This window comes from Triturus cristatus, chromosome 7 (assembly GCF_964204655.1).
Source record: "Triturus cristatus chromosome 7, aTriCri1.1, whole genome shotgun sequence".
NCBI classification, from domain to species: domain Eukaryota; kingdom Metazoa; phylum Chordata; class Amphibia; order Caudata; family Salamandridae; genus Triturus; species Triturus cristatus.
In genome coordinates this window covers 458,473,657-458,495,668 of record NC_140590.1, presented here as the reverse complement: position 1 = coordinate 458,495,668, position 22,012 = coordinate 458,473,657, and the positions used below count along the sequence as shown (strand labels likewise).

General features: G+C 43.2%; 1 protein-coding gene across 3 annotated transcripts in view; it reads right to left on the bottom strand.

Moving 5' to 3' along the window:
* PIRT (phosphoinositide interacting regulator of transient receptor potential channels) overlaps window positions 1–22,012 on the bottom strand; it is a 350,034-nt gene that overhangs the window by 4,905 nt on the left and 323,117 nt on the right. For 2 of the 3 annotated variants that reach the window (XM_085616780.1, XM_085616781.1), the window contains one exon: window positions 18,191–21,095. The exons of the other annotated variant lie outside the window; for it this stretch is intronic. In XM_085616780.1, the coding sequence (XP_085472906.1) occupies window positions 20,643–21,056 (414 nt within the window). In that variant the 5' untranslated portion in view covers window positions 21,057–21,095 and the 3' untranslated portion in view covers window positions 18,191–20,642. Of the gene's footprint in view, window positions 1–18,190; window positions 21,096–22,012 lie in introns of those variants that run through there. 3 annotated transcript variants of the gene reach the window in all.

The following is a 22,012-nucleotide window of genomic DNA, read 5'->3' as shown; positions in this document are numbered from 1 at the left end:
CCCATACCTGGTGTGGCACGCAGTTTGGTGCTTACTTTCCCTCCATGTTCAAGAACAGTAGATGTTTAAGCACCCAGGCTAATGTGCTGCATAGCAAAATACATATAAGGTCCCAACGGCGAGACTGATTGCATTGCAAATGCTTGTTTAGTCTGGCATTACACATGAACTTTTGATTTTACTAAGAGTATGACATTCTCTGTCCCTGCAGGTTTTTCAAATGGTATGATCTGTTGAAATATGTCCAAATTTAAAGCAGGCCATTGCACCTCTGTTTACAAGCAAACAAGAGAATGAAAATGTTGTGCCTAATTTAAGCAAATATTCTGAATACATGAAATATTTGCTCAAAACAGGGTGTGCATACTAATTTTTGAAGACAGAATATCAATTGTACTAAAGCACGGACAAGTTACCGAAATTTTTTTAGAGAGGTTTGTAAGTCTACATGTTCTATACAGAAGTCCAAATATATGAACCTAAGCGGCACATATATCTCCAAGGTATGGTAGATGTGAAAGTAGGAATAGCAAATCTGTACTTCCCTATATCCACTTACCTTTCAGCATCTTGTCCCTTGAATTCTGTCCTCAATTTTCTTCTATGTGGATTATTCTTTATGTCGCTATTCAGTAGTACAATCCAAAACAGAACCTTTGAAACCGTCACTTGGCGGAAATGCTTGATGGTTTTCTGCAGGCAACTGCCTGGGCTCGGAACCGCCTTTGAATTTTACGCCAAATAAATGAAAGCTCTGATATTGCATTGAATAAATAAATATATCCACAGGCATGGGAACCTACCTCGCATGTTTTTTTCACTGTCGGTAAATATAATATATCACCTACTCCTTTGGTGACTCGAGCTCTTAGAAGCAGCATAAGAGCAAGGAGACTTATTTTTTTGTAACTCGTTTTACAGTTGGATTCTTTCCCATTTTTACGAGTGTAAAAGCCAAATTGTCTTTTAAGCAGATTGCAAGCAGAAACAGAAGTAATATGATTTACTAGGAAACAAAATACGCCTTTAACAGAGAGAGCCCTTGATTTATAAAGGAAAAAAAAGAAAACGTTTGAAATACACAACAGTCCTTTTGTAGCCACAGAGCATCTGACATTATTTTAACAATGCTCATTTTCAGGTCTGGCAAGAGATGGTTTAAGCAGAGTGCCGGAGTGCATGCAATCCTGCAAAAACAAGCATTTGCAAAGCTAGTAAATATAGCTTATGACTAAAAAATGTTTGGATACTTCCACAAATGAAGTCACTCACCCATCCTTTCATGTTCTCAGTCACCCAACATCCATGCACTGAGCCATTTATCATTGCACTAAGGCATCCAGTCATCCACCAATTTGCTCATTCTTGCATTCACCAACTTGCCTATACACAATATCAAAGTCAAATTCACCAGTCAATGAAGAGACACTTAAGGTTTTGCCGTTTGAGTGCTTCTGTAGTAAGATGCTACACAAACTTAAAGGTAAGCAAGCTCTGTTATAATGCTACCAAGCCGCTCTATAACCTTCAAGTAACTGCCTTCTCTAACAGACATCTCCTAACGTTCTATCTTCTATATCCCCACTACTTGGCCGGTACTCCTCCTCCACACCAAACCACATTACGCCATTATTCTCAACACTATCCTGCTGCTCTGGAGTTACGTTTTTCCTTTCTGTTATTTCTACTCTGCTCTGTTCCGAATAGACAGCAACCCTTTTTAATTTCCACACCATACCATCTTCTAATCTCACGGCATTAATCAACACTTGTTTAATGCATTTAGGGGTCAAAGTAAGAACTAGCTGCTTTTGGAATCATGCCTGTTTTCCTCATTCTTAACCATTGTCCAACCTTTAACATACTGAGTTTAAGTCCATGTTTCTTGTCATAGAATCTTTTATATTCCTCACGCTTGTTCACAAAATTTTCTCTGACTCTTTTTGAAGACCAGTTCATATTTGCATGAGTGTGCAACCATCCTGGGTTAAATTTTGATCTTGGCTTTCTTCTTTTCATTGACTCAAATGGGGAAAATCCTGTGCATGCCACTTCTGTTGTCCAGTATGAGCAAAGAGTTTTATATAAATGTGTTAACTAACAAGAACTAGTTTTCAGCACTAACTGAATTGCCCCATTAAGAGCCTTATTAAAGCGTTCTGCCATTCAGTTTCCACATGGATTGTAAAGTGATGTTGTTCTGCGATAAACCCCATAGCATATGAAACATTCTTTAGCTTTCTCTGTGACAAATTGTACTCAGTTATTACTTAAATAGATCATGGGTTACCCTTCATTTTGGAAAACATCATCAATGAATCCCAGTATTGTATCTGTTTTTATTCTGTTAGCAATTCTGATTTAAAGTCACTGGGAAAATATATCTATCTGCACTACAATATGGGCCAGATTCACAAAAGTAATCTGAGACAAAATCCTAACTTTACGACTTTCGGTATTCACAGAAGGCATTTAGGAGTACTAAAGTTAGGATTTTGTCTCAGTTAAACTTAAGCTTTGGTCTTAAGTTAAACTTAAGACAAACTTAAGTTTAACTGAGACAAAATCCTAGTCATAAAGTTAGAATTTTGTCTCAGTTACACTTAAATTTGTCTTAAGTTTAACTTAAGACCAAAATTTAAGATTAACTGAGACAAAATCCTAACTTTAGTACTCCTAAATGCCTTCTGTGAATACTAAAAGTCGTAAAGTTAGGATTTTGTCTCAAATTACTTTTGTGAATCGGGCCCAATATGTTTAATTATTCTCAACTAGCCCCTTGATGCCCACAGCCACCTTTTACCAAGGAGTGTTTGGGCACTTGAACATACTGCTCTTTGGAGGTCTCAAGGTCTTCAAAGACGTGTACGCAGACATGGCTTTCTCTGACAACCCTTTCTACATCCTTTTCAATGCCTTGCCACAATTACAAATTTTGCATTGCAGATTTCCTTTTTATTATCCTTAGGTGCTCCTCGTGGCACACGGAGGTGATTTTTCCTCTGAAGAAAGAAGGAGGAATTATTTTTCCCTTCTAAATAGGAATCCTTCCACAATTGTCAGCTCATTGCGTATCTCCTAGAATGCTCTGAGTTCTCCTAATATGTTTTTATTTGGCCATCCTCCATCACAAAGTTGATAATGTTTCTTAATTCTTGATCTTTCTCTCTCTCTGCATGCAACTCCTTCAGATTTAATGAGTGTTCCTCTGTATCAACCACCGTGAAATGTTGACATTTTCTAGCAAATCAGCCTGATTCTCAAGCAATGTTGTGGGCATTCTGGATCAAAAAATCTTCAACTGCATTTTTCTTTCCAGGTAAATACACAAAATCAGATAAAAGCATGAATAAACGCTTTAGCCTTGAGTACACTCTTGACATCCCTATGGTAGTAAAAATATTCCCAAACGGTTTATGGTTACACCTGAAAATCACCTCCTTTCCCCATACGAATGAGTGAAAATGTTCCATGGCCTGCATGCAGGTTAAACCTCCCCTCTCTATCACTGCATGGTTCTCTTCTGATGGTGATAGTGCCTGTGAAGCATAGTGCCTGTGAAGCAAATGCTATTATGACTTTAACAACTGTAATATTTATTTGGGCTAAATCTGCCCCGCCTAGACCTTTTCTACTAGCATCTGTAGTTACTGTGCTAGTTCACTGGGGATCAAACACTTGTAGTGCAGGTGCGGTACAAATTGCCTTCTGATTTTATCAAATTCTTGGTAACCTTCCTCTGACCACAAAAACTTTACATTTGCTTTCAATAACTTCCTTATATGGAAGGTTTTCATTGAAAAGTTCCTTACAAATTTCAATAAGAATTCCACCAGCCCCAAAAATGACCTGAAGTCCTCTCTGTTCGGTGGACACAGAGCCTCTTTGATAGAATGCAACAGACTTTTCTTAGGTTTAACTCCACACCCACTCATGACCCAGGTAAGTTTCATGTTTCTGAGTAAATTTAAATGTGTCATACTGAAATGTAAGACCTTGGTTGTCTAAAGCTTTCAGTACTTCATGTAGTTTCTTGTCATGCTCCTCCTTATCGCTTCCCATAACTATTATGTCATCTTGGAAGAACAAAATCCCTTTTATTTTCCCTAACAAATTAAACATAAGGTGTTGGAACACTTCCGCTGCTAAGCCAAAAGGTATTCTTTTAAACTGAAAACACCCTACTTGAGTGACAAATACCATGTATTTCTTGATTTTTTCATGTACAGGAATTTGGTGGTATGCCGCAGATAGGTCGAGGGTAGAAAGCACTTCCATACCCTTCGTCATAGTCAGCATTTCAGTGATCCTAGGTAAAGTTGACTGGTCCACACCAATATTGTTATTTAAATCACATATATCAATGCATTATCTCACTTTACCATTGGCTTTGCGTGAAAAAACTAAATGGGCTAACCATTCAGGTGAATCTACTGGCTCTATTATTTCAGCATTCACTAAACCATATTAATTCCTCATTAACTTCATACCTGACTACCATAGGTATATTCCTTACTCTGTGAGCTTTCGGAATAGCTTTGTCCTTCAAAATTATTTTGTGCTCAAAATGTTTCAGCTTTCCAATTTTCCTACGGAAAACATTGGGAAATCTCTTCAGCATTTCCCTTTCAGTTGCTTGTCCTTCATCTACTACCAAAACCTGTTCTTTGCTGGTAGGATCTGATAATATATGTAAATTCACTTGACCCAACCACCCAAGGACCGATGGACCTTTTCTTGCTACATATAGTTTCCCACATGCCTTCCTGTTCTTGCATCTGAAAATTAATTTCCTGTAACCCATCATGTCAATTGTCTCAGCCGTGCAGCTTTCTGGTGCAATATCAGAATTTTCCACAAAAGATCCTAATTACTTTTCAAAATTATTCTGCCACACTTTTTCATTCACAATTGTGTAAGGTGAACCCGAATCTGCTGCTATATGTAGACCTACACCACCCAACTTCATGAGACATATAGGTTTGTTTCTATATTTTATATAACTCTCATTTGAGATATTTAGTACTACCTTTTTTCTCACATTCAGCAAACCTGCTTGCCATTTCGATCTTCACTGGACGCACTAGTACCCTCTATATCAACACATTTTACTTTGTCACATTTCTCTCTTTTTGTTTAGCAGACACACACACAGTGTCCACTTTCCCACACCTACTACATTTTTGTTGAAGTACAGAACAGTTCCTACTTTTCATTAAATGGGACATACTGTTAAGCCGATAATACTTTACATTTTTGTTAACTGCCCTAGTCTTATCCCCTTTTTTTGTTGTAAAATATGTTCACAGTTTTGTCAATGCTTTTTTTAGCTACTACCTCATGCTCAGATTAAGTAGTTTTCTTTATCACTTTAGCACACCTTCCTGACATTTCTGCTTTGTGTGCTATGGAAATTACATCATTTAATTCTGCATCACCTTTAATCCACAGTCTTTTCTGGATTGTTGAATCATGCACATGCATTACTACCTGATCCCGTATTAATTCCTCAAGCAAATCTCGGAAACTGCAATCTAATAAATATTTTCTTAATGGCGTGACATATTCAGTTATTGTTTCTTCTTTTTGTTGTTTCCTGTGAAACAATTTGTATCTGGTGACCCCAGTACACACCTTGGGAGAAAAATACTTGTCCAATTCTGTAATAGCATCAAGAAAAACATTACCATTCCTCGCCAGAATATCTTTAGGCAGTTGACCCTAGATTCTTAAACCTTCGGGACCAACTTTTTTACCTTTCTGGTGACAATTTGTCCTCAAAATCAATAGTCAGTATGTAATTTACAAAATACTTCTTCCATTGTAGCCAAGCTATAGGAGGTTCTCCTGGACTGCACAATAATTCTTTTGCAGGATTAACAGTCATTTCCATGTTGGAAGTGGACTAGTTCCAGACTAGGGTTCTCAAAAGTCGGTCCTGGAGGGCCAGATTCATGCCAGATTTATGCCAGATTTTTCACATATCCACATTTAGATTAATGTAGTTATCTTAAAAGTCTGGCATGGATGTGGCCCTCCAGGACTGACTTGGTAGAACCCTGTTCTAGACCTTTCTTTACCACTTCACACGCAATGTAGATACTTTTAAACACACCAGACACTGTAGGAACTATTAAAATGGACTTTCCACAGCAATGACAGTGTAGAAATACAAACAGTATTTAGGGTCACACGCGTTCAACACATGTACGCTAACTCCTACTGTTTCACTCTGTGCTTCAAGAGTTGTGCAAACAATAGTACCAGCATTCCTGGGAAGACACCGTACAAGATCCTTTCCCCCAAAAAAACTGTGTATATCATCACACCTTCAGTGCATGCACGGTGTCTCTTACCCTCACAAACCCACGCTTGAAGGCTTCGCACAATATGCGTGTGAGGTGCCTGCCACTCTAATATTAGCTGAGTCACGTGATAGGCGAGAAGGATGGCATGTGCACAGGCCTCACTCACGCACATGCCTCACTCACACAAACAATGGTACCACCACTCCTGGGAAGTGTGTGGACTGCACCATCGCCGATCCTGCAGCGGTTCCCAGGGAAAGGCGCATCTCCACAGCACATGTTGCATTCCTTCAAAGTTCCTGCACTGCAACCAAAGTGGCTCACTGGGTGAGCAAAGAGCGCTGCCAACCATCAGTATATACCTGCCTGGCTCATGCAGGGTTGTCCTTAAGGCTTGGCCACAATTCATCACCAGTTTTGTGTATAGTAAGATACTACACAAACTTAAAGGTAAGCAAGCTACTTCATTAAGTGACTAAGCCGTGCCACAACCTCCAAGCAACTGCCTTCTCAAACAGACATCTCCAAATGTTCTTACTTCTACCTTCTTATATGGAAGACTTGACATCACAACTTCCACTTCATCATTACTACAGCGTATTCTATATTGTTTGACTGCTATTCTGTAGTCAATGATGATTGTGAGTGCCCTGTTAGTAGTGTATGAGGGATAATCGGCCAGGGGTCTGATAAAGCTTCCAATATGAGGTGACTGCTAGTCTGTGAAGGATGTGAAAGTGTCGTCCGTAGTGCAAGATTTGCTACTCTGCCTGTCACGGCACATGTAATCACAAAAGAAGAATTAAAAAACAGTGTTATTGTGTGCAAGAGTTCTCAGTTTTTAACCCACGCCATTTAACTAAGTACTTTCTAACTTGATGGCCAAGTGCCTATGAGGTGTATTTGGTGCTCATCTGAGTCCAATAGTAAGGTTTACATATTTCATCATCGTGTTTTGTTAGAGAATAATGTAAATGTCAGACAGGGGTTGCATTTATTTTTGGATGGAATGAGGTGTTTATGAGATAGGACAGAGACAACTGGTTCTTAAGGAGTTTCTGGTATTGAAGAGAAGATTTGTGTTCATTAGATATGAGCAGTGAGACCATTCATGCACGTATCTCTAGGTATGAGCATGACAGGCCACCTGAGCAAATATATTTGGAATTTGGAGCAACAAGACAAGTTATGGAAATGGCCTAAAAAGATAAAAAGGAACAACATGCAAAAAGAATCACCTCAAGCCTGTTCAATGCAAAAGCGTAATTCTTCTAAGGATAGACAGATTAGTGTGACAGAAGGATATATAGTAAGGATATGGAATCAACCAGGAGTGGGATGATTTTAATCTTAATGGACTGCTATTTGCAGTGAATTAGCACTACAACAGAGGACGGGTGATCTCTGCTGCTTTCAAACCATAATGAGGGTATGAATAAAAGGTTGTGCTTGACTGCAAACGAGAAATATATCAAGGTAGTGATGACCCATAAGGCAAATTATTCTGCAATGTTCTCTGGCTTGAACTGGTATCCTCTCATCGTTTAGGCAGAAGAGGGTGTGGACTCTCTTTTATGGTCCTTAATCAGTTGATACATAGTGTGTTTTAACATAGGCTCACAAATAAGAAGACCAAACTAATGTACAGGGAGCAGTCAAGTTCAGCGCTAGACAGACAGCTGACAACTATAGAAGTCTGGCTGGGGATTGGGATTTTATATTAAAGGTTAGCTCTAAAACTCTACCCACCATCACCAGAATTGTTTGATAGCAAATTTATGGACACTTGAGGGGATACAGATACCAGGCCCCCTCATAGCTTTGCTGGGGTTTCAATCTACAAAAGTAGATATTGCAAGAGAAGAACTGTGCATGTTTTACAACATATTTATCTTCTCAAAATGACAGTAACTTGGCACTGCTGTGAACCTGGGCGAGTTCCTGGAACTTTAATAAGTTAAAAAACATCACATTTGTCCATATTCATCCACAGAATATTTAAATTTGGCACAGGCCTAACTGAAACTTTAATACTTCTGCTTAATGAGGCCAATGCCCGTCTGTTCACATATGTTGTTGTACATGTTTGATATGTTAAATCTGGCTCACTTCGGAACTATGTGCCGTTCAGCTACTCAAGTCTCTTGCATATTTGATGTTTTCTCCTCTTTCGTCACTACTTGAATATGTCTTTGTGATGAGTATTGAACTACACACCATAAATAACACTATTATTACACTTTTACTCAATAAGCGCTCTCTGGATTCATCTACTACAGTTGACTACACATTTTTGTCTCTTCTGCCGTTAGCCTTCAAATTGCTTCAGTTTCAGGGGAATGGCAGCAGGTTAGTGGAGATTCGCACGCCAGCAAAGGCAATTCTAATGGACGCCTTTTCATTTAACATTTCCCTCACACAGGAACAGAGGAAAATGTGTTGGAGGCCACAGAGCTGACAAACTACCTTTTGTGGCCCACGGCAGACTTCTCCTTGGCCAGGCCACGCATTTCTTATTAAGGCGCATCTTTTCCTGACAGACATGGCGGCCATTATCATTGGAATTCTCCTCACAGCGCGTCCTGGCCATGCAGCTCTCCAGGTATTAAGTATGAATTTGTGATCGCTGCAAATAACTTTTAACTGATTTTCTCTTCTGCCGTGAGGTTGTGAAAATGAATAAGAGTTTTTTCCTCAACCCTCCTGCTGATATCCTGTTTTTTGCCTGATATTAGCTGAGTGCTCTGGTGACTTTGACTTGGAGGAATTGACTATTCAACCTACACTGATTCTCCTACATGCTAGTATATTTTTATGGTGAAAACAAACAAATTGAAATTAAATTACAAATTCTCTGCTGCTCCCATGGCTGCCCATTCCCCCCTGATGGTATGCCTTCACCCTTAACCAAACTAAATTCTGCACTAAAACCTCAACTGTAAGCATAGCAGAATTGCTTTTAGACACAGGGAGCTGCCTTTCCAACAGCTCCCTATGTCTGAAAGCAATGCCAGCTCCCGCATGAGGTGGGGAGCTGGGAGGGACTCCGGGGGCCTTTAGACTCCGCCTGCAGTCCCAGTGGAGATTGGGTGCCCTGCAGAGGCACAGAGCTACTGTGTAGGCCCCGGGGATGGGATACCCGGTGGGTGGTCAAATTTGGACAGAGGAGGGGGCTGTGCAGTCCCTTACCCCATCTCTAAATGTCTGGGCTCCAGGGGATGGTGTCCTCGGACTTCATTTGACCTGGGGAGGGGGGGGTGCATGGCCCCCCTTCCCTACTACTTAACAATTTCTAAAAGGGTGGGCCATCGGAGATGGGTCCCTGGGGCCAAAATCGGCCTGGTGGGGGTCGCGCACCCCCTCCACCATTTGAAAAGGCTAGCCCCAGGGGATGGGTATACTGGGGGCCAAAATTGGCACGGGACAGGGGGGCCATGAGGCTCCTCTTCCCTAATAAAACAAAAAATGTTAAAAAGAGGCCAGCCTGGGAGAAGTCGCCATAAGCCATGCCCCCTTTCTTCACCAATCTGCAAACGTACCTCCTGGCGTACTACTGGTTGTGGGAGGATGTCCCCTTGTATAATGAGGGTCCTTGGGGGCTAAGTACCTTTCTTGTTACCTCCAGTAAGTACCACACAGCGGGATTGCTTAGAGCTGGTCAGAGGCCCTGGCCCCTTTCTCCAGCACTCTGCAAACGCTACTACTGGCATACAACTGTTTGGGGGAGGAGGTCCCCTTGGCTGCTGAGGGTCCTTGGGAACCAACAACCCCTCCTGTTACCTCCAGTAAGTCCCAGATGGCGGAATTACTGGAAGGTTGTCCAAGGCCAATCCCCCTTTCTCCACCTCTATGCAAACACGCCTCCTGTTGCACTACTGGTTTGGGAGATGAAGTCCCCTTCGATGCTGAGGGTCCTTTGGGGCCAACAGCCCCTCCTGGTAGGCGTGAACTCATAGGACATTCAAACCAGGCAACAGAAAGGATGAAGATGAGATGGGAGCGCAACATGCCATCTAGTTATACAAGATTGTTTATATGAGTATTTATGAGATCACAACAGGAGCCAACAATGGATGGATGACAACATTGGGATATTGATCAAGCCCTGATGAAGTCCCACTGGGGCGAAACGCATTGGCTGGGCCGAATGGATTGCTTCTGTCAAATTGGCATTTGTTGACTAAAATTGGATTCAAAGCAACTCACAACACTCCTGAATAACTTTTATTCGTCACATCATGACTACTTGATCTATTGCTGGAGAACAGTTTAACCATCTGTTGATTTTGGAACAGATAATCCTGTATAGAATTGAATGCTCCTTTTCATTTGTTATTTCTTGCCCCTCCTGATACCTCCAGTTAAGTCCCACACAGCGGGATTGCTAAGAGAACATCGGAGGCCATTCCCCCTTTATCCACCACTCTGCAACCGCACCTTCTGGCATACTACTGGTTGGGGGATGATGTCCCCTTCGATGTTGAGGGTCCTTGAGGCCAAGATCCCCTCCTGTTACCTTCAGTAAATCCCATACTGCGGAGTTGCTGACAGCTGGTTGAAGGCCCCAACCCCTTTGTCCACCACTCTGCAAATGCGACAACTTTTTTAAAGAAAGTAGAAATTCACTTAAAAAAAACTAAAGGTTACAGGGACGTTATAGTTAGGAAATAGAATGTAAAGAATCTTACCAAATCACTTAAAAAATCAAAGGTTACAGGGACATTATAGTTAGGAAATAGAATTTAAAAACCTTATGAATTCATAGAAACAAACAAAGGTTACAGGGATGTTATAGTTAGGCTCAGATTTCACTCATACAAAACCATCGAAAATTCAGCAGTTATATTTACCTGAGCCAACTATAATTTACACCCATGTAATGCACTGCTTTTGACCTCACATATTACATCACACATGACATGGTATATCCATAGGAAATGCCTTTTTTGTTTTGCTTATAATGTTGACACTGTTTGAAGAACCTCCATGAAACTTTCCAAAAAAGTGCTGGTCCTTGCTTAGTGGAATAAAAGTTTCAGAGTGATCTGTCAAGCAGGGCCCGAGAAAAAAGAGGGGTCCCATAATGCAAATTCCCCATGCATTTTCCATAGACTTCTGTAGGCAGCACTACCACAATAACTGCTCAATGGAATTACACTTGATTTGTTGATGCATGCTGCTGGACCCCCCAGGCTGTACCTGAATCTTCTCAACAAGATCCTTTGGGCAATTCATTCACCCTGGATGATTTTTTCTGAGAAACACTGCAGCCATCACCCTTCGGATTTAATCCTCAATCCTGCTAGGTAGGTCGCTCTCCCTCCGCACAGCACCGCCTGTGTGTCCTTGCCCCAGCTGCTGCTGCTGAGGAAGATCGAGGCCCTCCTCCACCCGCAGGCTACCACCTGCGCCTCATCCCTGGCAGCCAGTGGTAGGCCGATGGTTTGTATCACCATCTGTATCTCATTGCATTGCCTTTATTGTTATTTGGTGTCTGTGACTGCTGTTGTCTGTCTTTCCCCGGTGCCTTTACTTGGTCGGTGCCCTCTCTTTCCTTCTGTTCCCCTCGCTGTCCCTATGTTTCTCTGCCCGTTTTTTCCTTCTGTCCCCTTCGTTGCCCCGTAATTGTTGTGCCTGCTTTGCCTTCTGTTCCCTTCGTTGCCCTGTGTTTCTCTGCCCGTTTTTTCCTTCTGTTCCATTCGTTGCCCCATAATTGTTGTGCCCGCTTTACCTTCAGTTCCCTTCGTTGCCCTGTGTTTCTCTGACCGTTTTTTTCTTCTGTTCCCTTCATTGCCCCTTAATTGTTGTGCTCGCTTTGCCTTCTATTCCCTTCGTTGCCCTGTGTTTCTTTCCCCTTTTTTCCTTTCTGTTCCCTTCGTTGCCCCGTAATTGTTGTGCCCGCTTTGCCTTCTGTTCCCTTCGTTGCCCTGTGTTTCTCTGCCTGTTTTTTCCTTCTGTTCCTTTGTTGCCCCGTAATTGTTGTGCCCACTTTGCCTTCTGTTCCCTTCGTTGACCTGTTTTCCTCTGCCCATTTTTTCCTTCTGTTCCCTTCGTTGCCCCGTAATTTTGTACCCGCTTGCCTCCTGAACCCTTCATCGCCCCTCACCGTTCCCGCCGCTGCGTTCCTTGTGTCCCTGCCCCCCTGACTGCCCATTCGCTGCCCCTTCCCTGCCTCCCGCCTCCCAGCTACTCCTCCCTCCCACCTCCCCATATATGGCAGCCGCTGTGCGGCCGCACCGTTGACCTCCCGATGGCGCACCTAAGGCAAGCCTGTCTGCGCCTGCCCGCAGACTGCGCCCAGCGCCAGAACCCCTGGTCCCCACGCCCGCCATGACAACCGCCACCACTACGATGCCAGCACACTCCATGCTCTCAACTCCGGACGGACCCACACCTACTTCAAAGCTGCCCCGAAACGCACACAGGGTCCCTTCACCTGCCGGAACTGCAGCTACACCAGCCTCAGAGCCGCCGAACCACCCGCCAAGAAAGGCCACAATCACCTCCGATGCATCCTACTGAACACCCGCTCCGCATGCAAACATGCCGCCGAGCTCTGGGACCTGCTTGACACTTCATCCCTGGACGTCGCCTTCCTGACAGAGACCTGGATGAACAACTCCTCTGCACCTGACATCGCCATTGCCATCCCAGATGGCTACAAGATCACCTGCAGAGACCGCCCCAATGGAGTCGGAGGAGGAATCGCCATCATCCACAAGAACAGCATCAGGGTCTCGACCAGCACCGACGACACTCTCAACACCGCCGAACACATGCATTTCCAGATCCACACAGACCCCAACTCCACCCTCAGAGGCACCCTCATCTACAGACCCCCCAGACCCCGACTCCAGTTCAGCGACTCCATCGCCCATTTCATCAGCATGCACACCCTGACCTCCACCGACTACATCCTCCTCGGAGACCTGACATTTCACCTTGAGAACAACAACGACAGCAACTCCACCACCCTGATCGATAACCTCGCCAACCTCAGACTGAAGCAACTCGTCACAACGCTTACCCACTCCGCCGGCTATAGCTCGACCCCTTCTTCCCCTCAAGCTCCCACGTCTCCTTCAGCCACACCACCGAACTCCCCTGGACCGACCACCGCTGCATCCACTTCACCTTCCAGAAACACACCACCGCGCCCAACAGATCCCCCGCCGCTGCTGGAGCAAAATCACCGAAGACCAACTACACGCAAACCTCGCTCTCAGCCCACCCACCGAACTCTACAACACCGACGACGCTGCCCACAACCTCAGACGCTGGATCGATGACTGCCCCAACACCCTCGCCCTGCTGAAGAAACCCTCCTACAGAGACACCAGCAAGAGGGCCATCTGGTTCACCCCAGAACTCCTAGCCTCCAAGCGAGCCTGCCGGAAACTAAACAAGATATGGCACAGTGAGCAGACTCCGGACAGCCATGCAGCCCACAAGGACACCACCAGCAACCACCATCACCTCATCAGGACTGCCAAGAGGACCTCCTTCAAAGACCGCCTCGACAACCACGCACACAATAGCAAGGAGCTCTTCAACATCGTGAAGGAACTTTCCAACCCCAGATCCAACACCAACGAAACCCTGCCGTCGCAAACCCTGTGCGACTCCCTCGCCGCTTTCTTCCACCGCAAGATAGCAGACATCCACGACCGCTTCAACACCCAGACAGCCCCAACAGACATCAACACAACAGACTCTCCGCACACCATCGACCACGACCCCCTGCTAGCCTGGGCCAACGTGAGCCTCGATGACACCATCAAGACCATGAGCACAATCCACTCCGGCTCCCCGTCAGACTCTTTCCTGCACCACATCTTCAACAAAGCCAGCAGCTCCATTGCACCCCATCTGCGCAACGTCATCAATCTATCCCTCGAGACCGCGACCTTCCCAGAGAGCTGGAAACACGCCGAGATCAACGCCCTACTCAAAAAACCCAAGGCGGACTCAAGAGACATCAAGAACTTCTGGCCCATCTCCCTGCTTCTGTTCCCGGCCAAGGTCATCGAGAAGATCGTCAACAGGCAGCTAACCCGATACCTTGAAGAAAACAAAATCCTGGACCCTTCCCTGTCAGGGTTCCGCAGCAACCACAGCACTGAGACTGCCCTCATCTCCGCCCCCAACGACATCAGGACCCTGCTGGAAAACGGTGAGACCGCGGCCTTCATCCTCCTGGACCTCTCCGCCGCCTTCAACACCGTCTGCCTCTGCACACTACGCACACGCCTCCACGCCATAGGGATCTGAGACAAGGCTCTGGAATGGACCACCTCCTTCCTCTCCGGCAGAACCCAGAGCGTCCGCCTCCCCCTTCCGATCCGAACCCTCCGAGATCATCTGCGGTGTACCCCAGGGCTCTTTCCTCAGCCCGACACTGTTCAACATCTACATGGCCCCGCTCGCACACATCGCCCAACAGCACGACCTCAACATAATCTCCTACGCCGACAACACCCAACTGATCCTCTCCCTCACCAAGGACCCCATCACCGCCAAATCCAACCTTCATGAAGGAATGAAGGCCGTCGCCGACTGGATAAAGATCAGCCGACTGAAGCTCAACACGGACAAGACGGAGGTCCTCACCCTTGGCTCCAACTCTTCAGCCTTTGACGACTCCTGGTGGCCGACGGCACTGGGGGCAGCCCCGACACCTACCGACCATGCACGCAACCTGGGAATCATCCTCGACTCAACGCTCTCCATGACCAAGCAAATCAACGCCGTCTCCTTCTCCTGCTTCAAAACCCTCCGCATGCTCCGCAAGATCTACAGGTGGATCCTGACAGACACAAGAAAAACAGTCACCCAGGCCCTCGTCAGCAGCAGACTCGACTACGGAAACGCCCTCTATGCGGGAGCCCCGACCAAGCTCATCAAACATCTGCAACGCATCCAAAACGCCTATGAATGACTGATCCTCGACATACCACGCCACAGCCACATCACTCCCCACCTGAGAAACCTGCACTGGCTCCCTGTCAACAAGAGGATATCCTTCAAACTCCTCATCCAGCACACAAGGCACTCCACAAGACCGGTCCAGCCTACTTCAACAGACGACTTTCCTTCTACATCCCCAACCGCCAGCTCCGCTCCGCCGACCTCGCACTCGCCACCGTCCCTCACATCCAGAGAACAACTACCGGCGGAAGATCCTTCTCCCACCTCGCCTCCAAGACTTGGAACACCCTCCCACTGAGCCTACGACAGACCCAAGACCTGCTGACCTTCAGGAGGCTACTCATGACCTGGCTGTTTGACCAGTAGCGGCCCCCCGCCCCAACATCCCAGCACCTTGAAACCCTCACGGGTATGTAGTGCGCTCTACAAATGGTTGATTGATTGGTTGATTGATTGATTGATTGAATTACACCGCCATCACAGTGCAGACCTCCGTACGCAGGGCTGTATCCTGACTTTGCATCTCCACAGGTTGCTTCCCTGCCCCTGTGCTGAGGAAGATCCACCAGCTGAGGATATAAATCACCCTCTATGCACCAGGGTCTAAATGTCGCCAATTCCCCGCCGCTCTCCACACCCCTCCTCAGTGGGCCTGTATCAGACATTACACTAACCCTGTCCAGCTTACAGATGATACCTCTCTGTACATCATTTGGAAATCAATCGGAAATAAAATCTGTAACAACTTGCGAAGGACAGGCCCATTTGTGAATTGGTGTCTTTGTAAAGCTGCAGCCAGTTCGCTAAAGAACAACATATGTTATAAGAACTATTTGCTGAATTTTTTCCATATCTGATCTCCTTCTATATCTGTCCCACTCACAAGCACAATTTCCCTTCTCACTCCCCTTGGAGCAACCTTCCTCCTTTTCCTGTGAAGCATTTGAATATGGTGATTTGTTAGTAAAACATGTTGAGAAATAATTACAATCATCTTTTTAGGAATTTTGGGTTCTGCTTTGTCATTTGAGGGTGTCTATATTTGCATTTTGGGAAAATTGATGTGTATCAATGGCGTTATGATTTAGCATATATGTCCTTGAAACAATGAATGTTTTCCTAACTCGATTGTAATCAATTCTAGGACCACTGTTGTCTTTATCTTTTTGCCTGCAAAAATGACAAATGCTTAGAAACACTCCGAGTATCAAGTACATTCTAAAAGCTGCGTATTTTATTTTTTATCTATACAACATTGTTCTGTAGACTCTAACATACAGATAAGATGACCTTCATGAGTCAAACTCTAATACTATAATTTCTATCAGTGGGACATATTTGAATTATAGGACAATCTCTGTCTGATATGATACTTCACATGATTACAACATGATTTCCAGACCGTATTATCCAAAGTCATAGCTGATGACTTGCCCCATTTCATTAAGATCAGCTTAAGCAAATTCTGGGATTATGGCCTTTAACAGCATTTAGGATTTGTAATTTCACCTTTCCAGTTGTAAGCATATATCTACAATCCCTGCAGTGCAGAATACTGCTGACAACAAAACAGAAGCCTCCCCAAGGCGACTATAAGGGCAATGGGCCACTTGGTAGCTACAAAAATAGCTGTGCAGTTACAGGACAGCAATAGCAAATAGTCTGAATTTTACATTCAGGAGAAAATAATGGAAACCATAATGCCTTATAATATGCAAGAAGGAACATTCCCTTTACCATCTTATCCTTATTCTTTTGAAGTAAGTCCTTACTCATAGAGGCAGGTATCAAACTTGCGTCCTGATGGACCTGACATCCTTGGTGAGGTGTTCCTCTAACATTTTGCGCTTCCACCCTCCTGATTTTGCTGGCTTTAGGTCTCTTCACTTTACCACTGCTAACCAGTGCTAAAGTGCTTGTGATTTCTCTTGTAAACATGGTAACATTGGCTTACAACCAATTGGCATATTTAATTTACATGCAAGTTCCTATTGTGCCTCCCACTTAAGTAGCCCTTTAAACTATCTTGTCCCAGACATGCCATTTCAGCCTGTGTGTGCCCAAATCTCACGTCTTAATACATATATGGCATCCCTAGGGTAGGTCATTGCCTTTTCCTGCACAAATGACAAATGCTTAGAAACACGCTGAGTACCAAGTACATTATAAAAGCTGTGCATTTTCATGACAAATAGAATACAAATAGTTAACTAAATATATGTAAAGACAGTGGGATTGACTCACCAAGCCTTTCTGGCCATAAGACTTGTTAATAGCCCAAAATACTTCCAATTACATTTGCTAGGAAATCATAGAAGTATCCCTGACAGGCTAAATGGTTTTACTACTATTTAATTTTCTGCCACGAGAGCATAGACATATACAGGTTTCACCTAGAGGCATGGGGGAGAGGACGTGGCACAAAGAGTGGTTTGCTTTTTAATTTTTGAACGTCCACACATATGTGAGTTTGTTGCCATTCATACATTCCGATGCCCTTTTCTACCCAGGAATAGTCAGTGGGTTTTTTCTCTCTTTAAAAAAGGGCAGAGGAACCCCTAATCTAGGGTGTGAAAGAAAACAGTGATCTTCCAGATTTGTGGGGCTTCAGGGCAAAGGGATTATTCATTGGTCAAAAAACCCTAAAAGAAAAACAATGTGAATTCACGCTTCAGGCTGCATTTCCCCAGTGTACACTATGTTCAGTTCAGTATTTGTGACAAGGGAGCACCAGCAGTATGCCTCAAGGTATTCCCAGCAGTATGCCTAGCAACCTGCAAATAGTGCAACTTTTCAGCTGTACATTTCCATCTGTGCTTAGGATTACATCTATGGATGTAGCTGCATGACTTTTCTTTGTGAACCAGGCCTAGCGTTGCAGCATATCAGCGTTTTTCTAGCCAATGTACATGTGGCTCATATGATAAACAAATAAACTCTAAAGTGAAACTAGATTTTAAGAAAATGGCTTTATTCTGCGAAGAGAAAAGTATGAACAATGATTTATTATTAAATATATAGCTGAAATATGACATTATGATTCATACAACATCTAGCGTAACAGGACCATTTTTAGCCATGCTCACTGCCATACTCTGCCCTGTGGCAGGTTGAAATCAATGTGGTTCTTTATAACATGGGAAGCCCTCGTTATATTTGAGTTATCAACCACTGACACTGTGCAAATATGTTTACAATTTCCCAGACGCTTATGCTTGCTAAGGAAGTTATCAGCACATAAATGGCTAAGGATGTAAGTATTTGTATCTGTATCTGTATTTGTACGTATGTGTAGCTTATTAAGCCATTCTTATTGTACTGCTCATTGTTGAATAGGAAACCTGGATAATATCTGGGCAATCGGTGAAGAAATGGGTTTCTGAAGTGAAGATGAGATACTTATCATCCGAGGTACCCAAAACAAAGCATTTCTATTGGTTGATGTAATTTTAAATATGTGTTGATATTGTTCAATAGAAATTAGATTTTAGATATGAGCTGTGTTTATCCAACCCAATTATGTTTTGTGTAACTATTTTGATGTGGTATAAACTGTTTACATTTGTATGAATTGGACAACATACACTGTGAAATAATATTGATTGTTAATGGTTACCGATCCTCACAGATACCTCAGTAATTACTGTCTGCTAATCCTTGAAAATCCAGCATAATGTAGAAATGTCGACACAGTGAAGTACAGTCCAAACATATGCACACAGAGACACTACACCTGATCCTTTTTGGTTTTTGTCAGTGGTAAAAGTAGATTGGTGAGATAATCGATAAAATCAAATATTTTGTAAATGGGTGAAAATAGAAATTTCTCCTATTTCTGACGGAAACGCTGAATGCACCTGTTTACCTGTTGCAGTCTTTCTATAAAAAAACAGTGCGGCATGCTCGGCCAATGGTTTAGCTCTGGATATTTAGGCAACTTTTGCAAAGTACCAGCTACATGAATGTAGATTAGAACATGTGAATAAGCAATAACTGAATTCAAATCTAACATATGATTCAATTATATATTAGCTTTTTCTGATTCAAGCTCACTTTGGTGCCCAAGACAACAATACTTTAAATATAGAACTCTACAGAAACCTCCACACCAAAGCCAGCTGTGATTAAACTGTAAATCCTGATATTTTACTATATATATATTTATCAAAACTTGCTTTGACAATGTTGCTTACATTTATTAAGACATTTCAGTACATGTATTTTTATTGTAATTACCAACGTTGAATCCGAGCATATTAAACATTAAATAATTATAATGCACATATTTGGACCAATGTTACCTTTCTCCGTAAGTAATCAATTCTTTGTGAGAAAATAAGTTACATCGCCTCATCAAAATGTCATCAAAATATCGTCTAAGAGATATAAGAATGCCTTCTATAATGTAAGAAATTACTTTACAACATTCATTATCCCAGAATGAATTGAGTAACCATTGTACAGGTCAGTGACGTTTTGCTCATTTCATCAAGGACCATTTGGATACTTGAAATATTAGTACATAAAATGATTCCTGCTTTCTACGTTTCCTTTTAAAATACGTGCTTTGGAAGTTTCTTTTGGAGTCAATCAATGTGAAGTAGTCCTCGTAAAGGAATCTTGGTTTACCCTGTTCTTTTCAAATGGCTTAAGAATCACAGCTTGTGGCTTCCATTCTCCCACATGCCCTCCCACAGAAGGACCTGGCCAATGTTCACCCAGGTATTGACAACATAAGTTCGACAATAGATGGATCAGCATTGGTCCTCAGCTCAGTTTTCTCTGTTTACTTGTGAAAAAGAATTCTCAAGCTCTTTTTTTAGTGATTTGATAACAAAGTGTACATTGCAGCACAAAATATTTGTAGAAAGATATTAATGAATCTACCTCTTGTCGTATACAGCCATTCCAATGAGTAATGTGATATGTGGACGTATGTAGCACAATTCTTTTCCTTGCTTTTTTTTTTGCAGCTGAGTAACATTCATTTATTCATATATCACATACTAATGTCAATACGATGGAAACATTTTTGATGTCCAACACCGCGGTATCATATTGTGTCCTTAATAGGTCGCTCCTCGGTTTCTACTGTGGGCGATGCCCAATATGTGGAAAGAAAGAAGAAGCAGTGGGCAGCCAAGCTCAGCACGCCGAGTCCTCATCACATGCTGAGTACTGGGCACTCTTAATCGATTTCTTTGGAACAACTTCCTTTGACTGAAGAGGTTAATGTGACAAAAAGGTATTATTTGAAAGAGATCACAAACTTTCATGAGATCTCATGTGAAGGCATAGATTATTTGGTGCCAATGCAAATCAATTACACGTTGCCTGTTCCACAGGGGTGGGGGGTTGTATTATTTACCCGTGTACAGGAATGCATGTGTACAGTACTCTCCACGTTCAGAAATTAAAGAAGGATCTGTGGTGGTTAAATAGCCTGGAAGCTGACCTGCGTTTTCTCTTCTTCCTAATGATGGGGACCCAAACCAAGCCAATTACCAGAATCATAAGACCTATAGACAGAGCTGCTGGTCCAATTTGCTTCGAGATTTTTGCATCTTTTTTCCATACAAAGTACATAGTTGTAAGGATCACTCCCAAGAGAAAGAAGGCTCCTCCAATTGACATAACAATGATGGGCTTCTGGTAAGTGTCCCAAGCACTTCTGGGAGTATTGGTCCAAAGAGATTCACTCCTCGAGTAACTGAACAGCGTGCTTTCAGTCCGACTGGTGATGAAGTCTTTGGATTCCGAGGAAGATTGCTCCCCACTCCCATCCTCACTGGTAACAGTGCTTTCCGGGACGGCTTTCATTTTTACATGCTCTCCTCTTGAAGGCAGGTGGAGTATTCGCTGAGGCAAAAGAAGGCAACAAAGGGATTAGGGCAAAGCCAATTGGAAAGGTGTGTAATGTGTATTTCTTTTTGTATCTATACAACATTGTTCTGTAGACTATAACATACAGATAAGATGACCTTCAAGAGTCAAACTCTAATACTATAATTTCTATCAGTGGGACTTCTTTGAATTATAGGACAAGCTCTGTCTCATATGATACTTCACATGAATGCAACCTGATTTCCAGAACGTATAATCCAAAGTCATAGCTCATGGCTTGCGCCATCTCACGAGGATCAGCTCGAGCATATTCTGGCGTAATGGCCAACAGCACTTTGGATTTGTAATTTCACATTTCCAATTGTAAGCGTATATCTACAATCCCTCCCATGCAGATTACTGATGGCTAAAAACAGGAGCCTGCCCAAGGTGACTATAAGGACAACAGGCCATTTGATAGCTACACAAATAACTGTGTAATTGCAGGACAGCAATAGCAAATAATCTAGATTTTATATTCAGTAGAAAAGAAAGGTAACAACGATGCCTTATAATAAATTAGAAGAAATATTCCCTTTAACGTCTTATCCTTATTCTTTTGAAGTGAGTCCCTACTCCTAGAGACAGGTATCTCACATACACCCTGTGGACCTGACATCCTTGGTGTGGTGTTCCTCTAACATTTTCCCTTCCAACCTCCTTATTTTGCTGACCTAGTTTTTGATGGCTTTAGGACTCTGCACAATTTACCACTACTAACCAGTGCTAAAGTGCTTGTACTTTCTCCTATAAACATGATGTACCCAAGGCCTGTAAATTACAGGGTACTAGTAGGCCTGCACCACTTATTGTGCCACCCACTTAAGTAGCCCTTTAAACATGTCCCAGGCATGGTATTGCAGCCTGTGTGTGCCGAAAGCTCACGTCTTAAT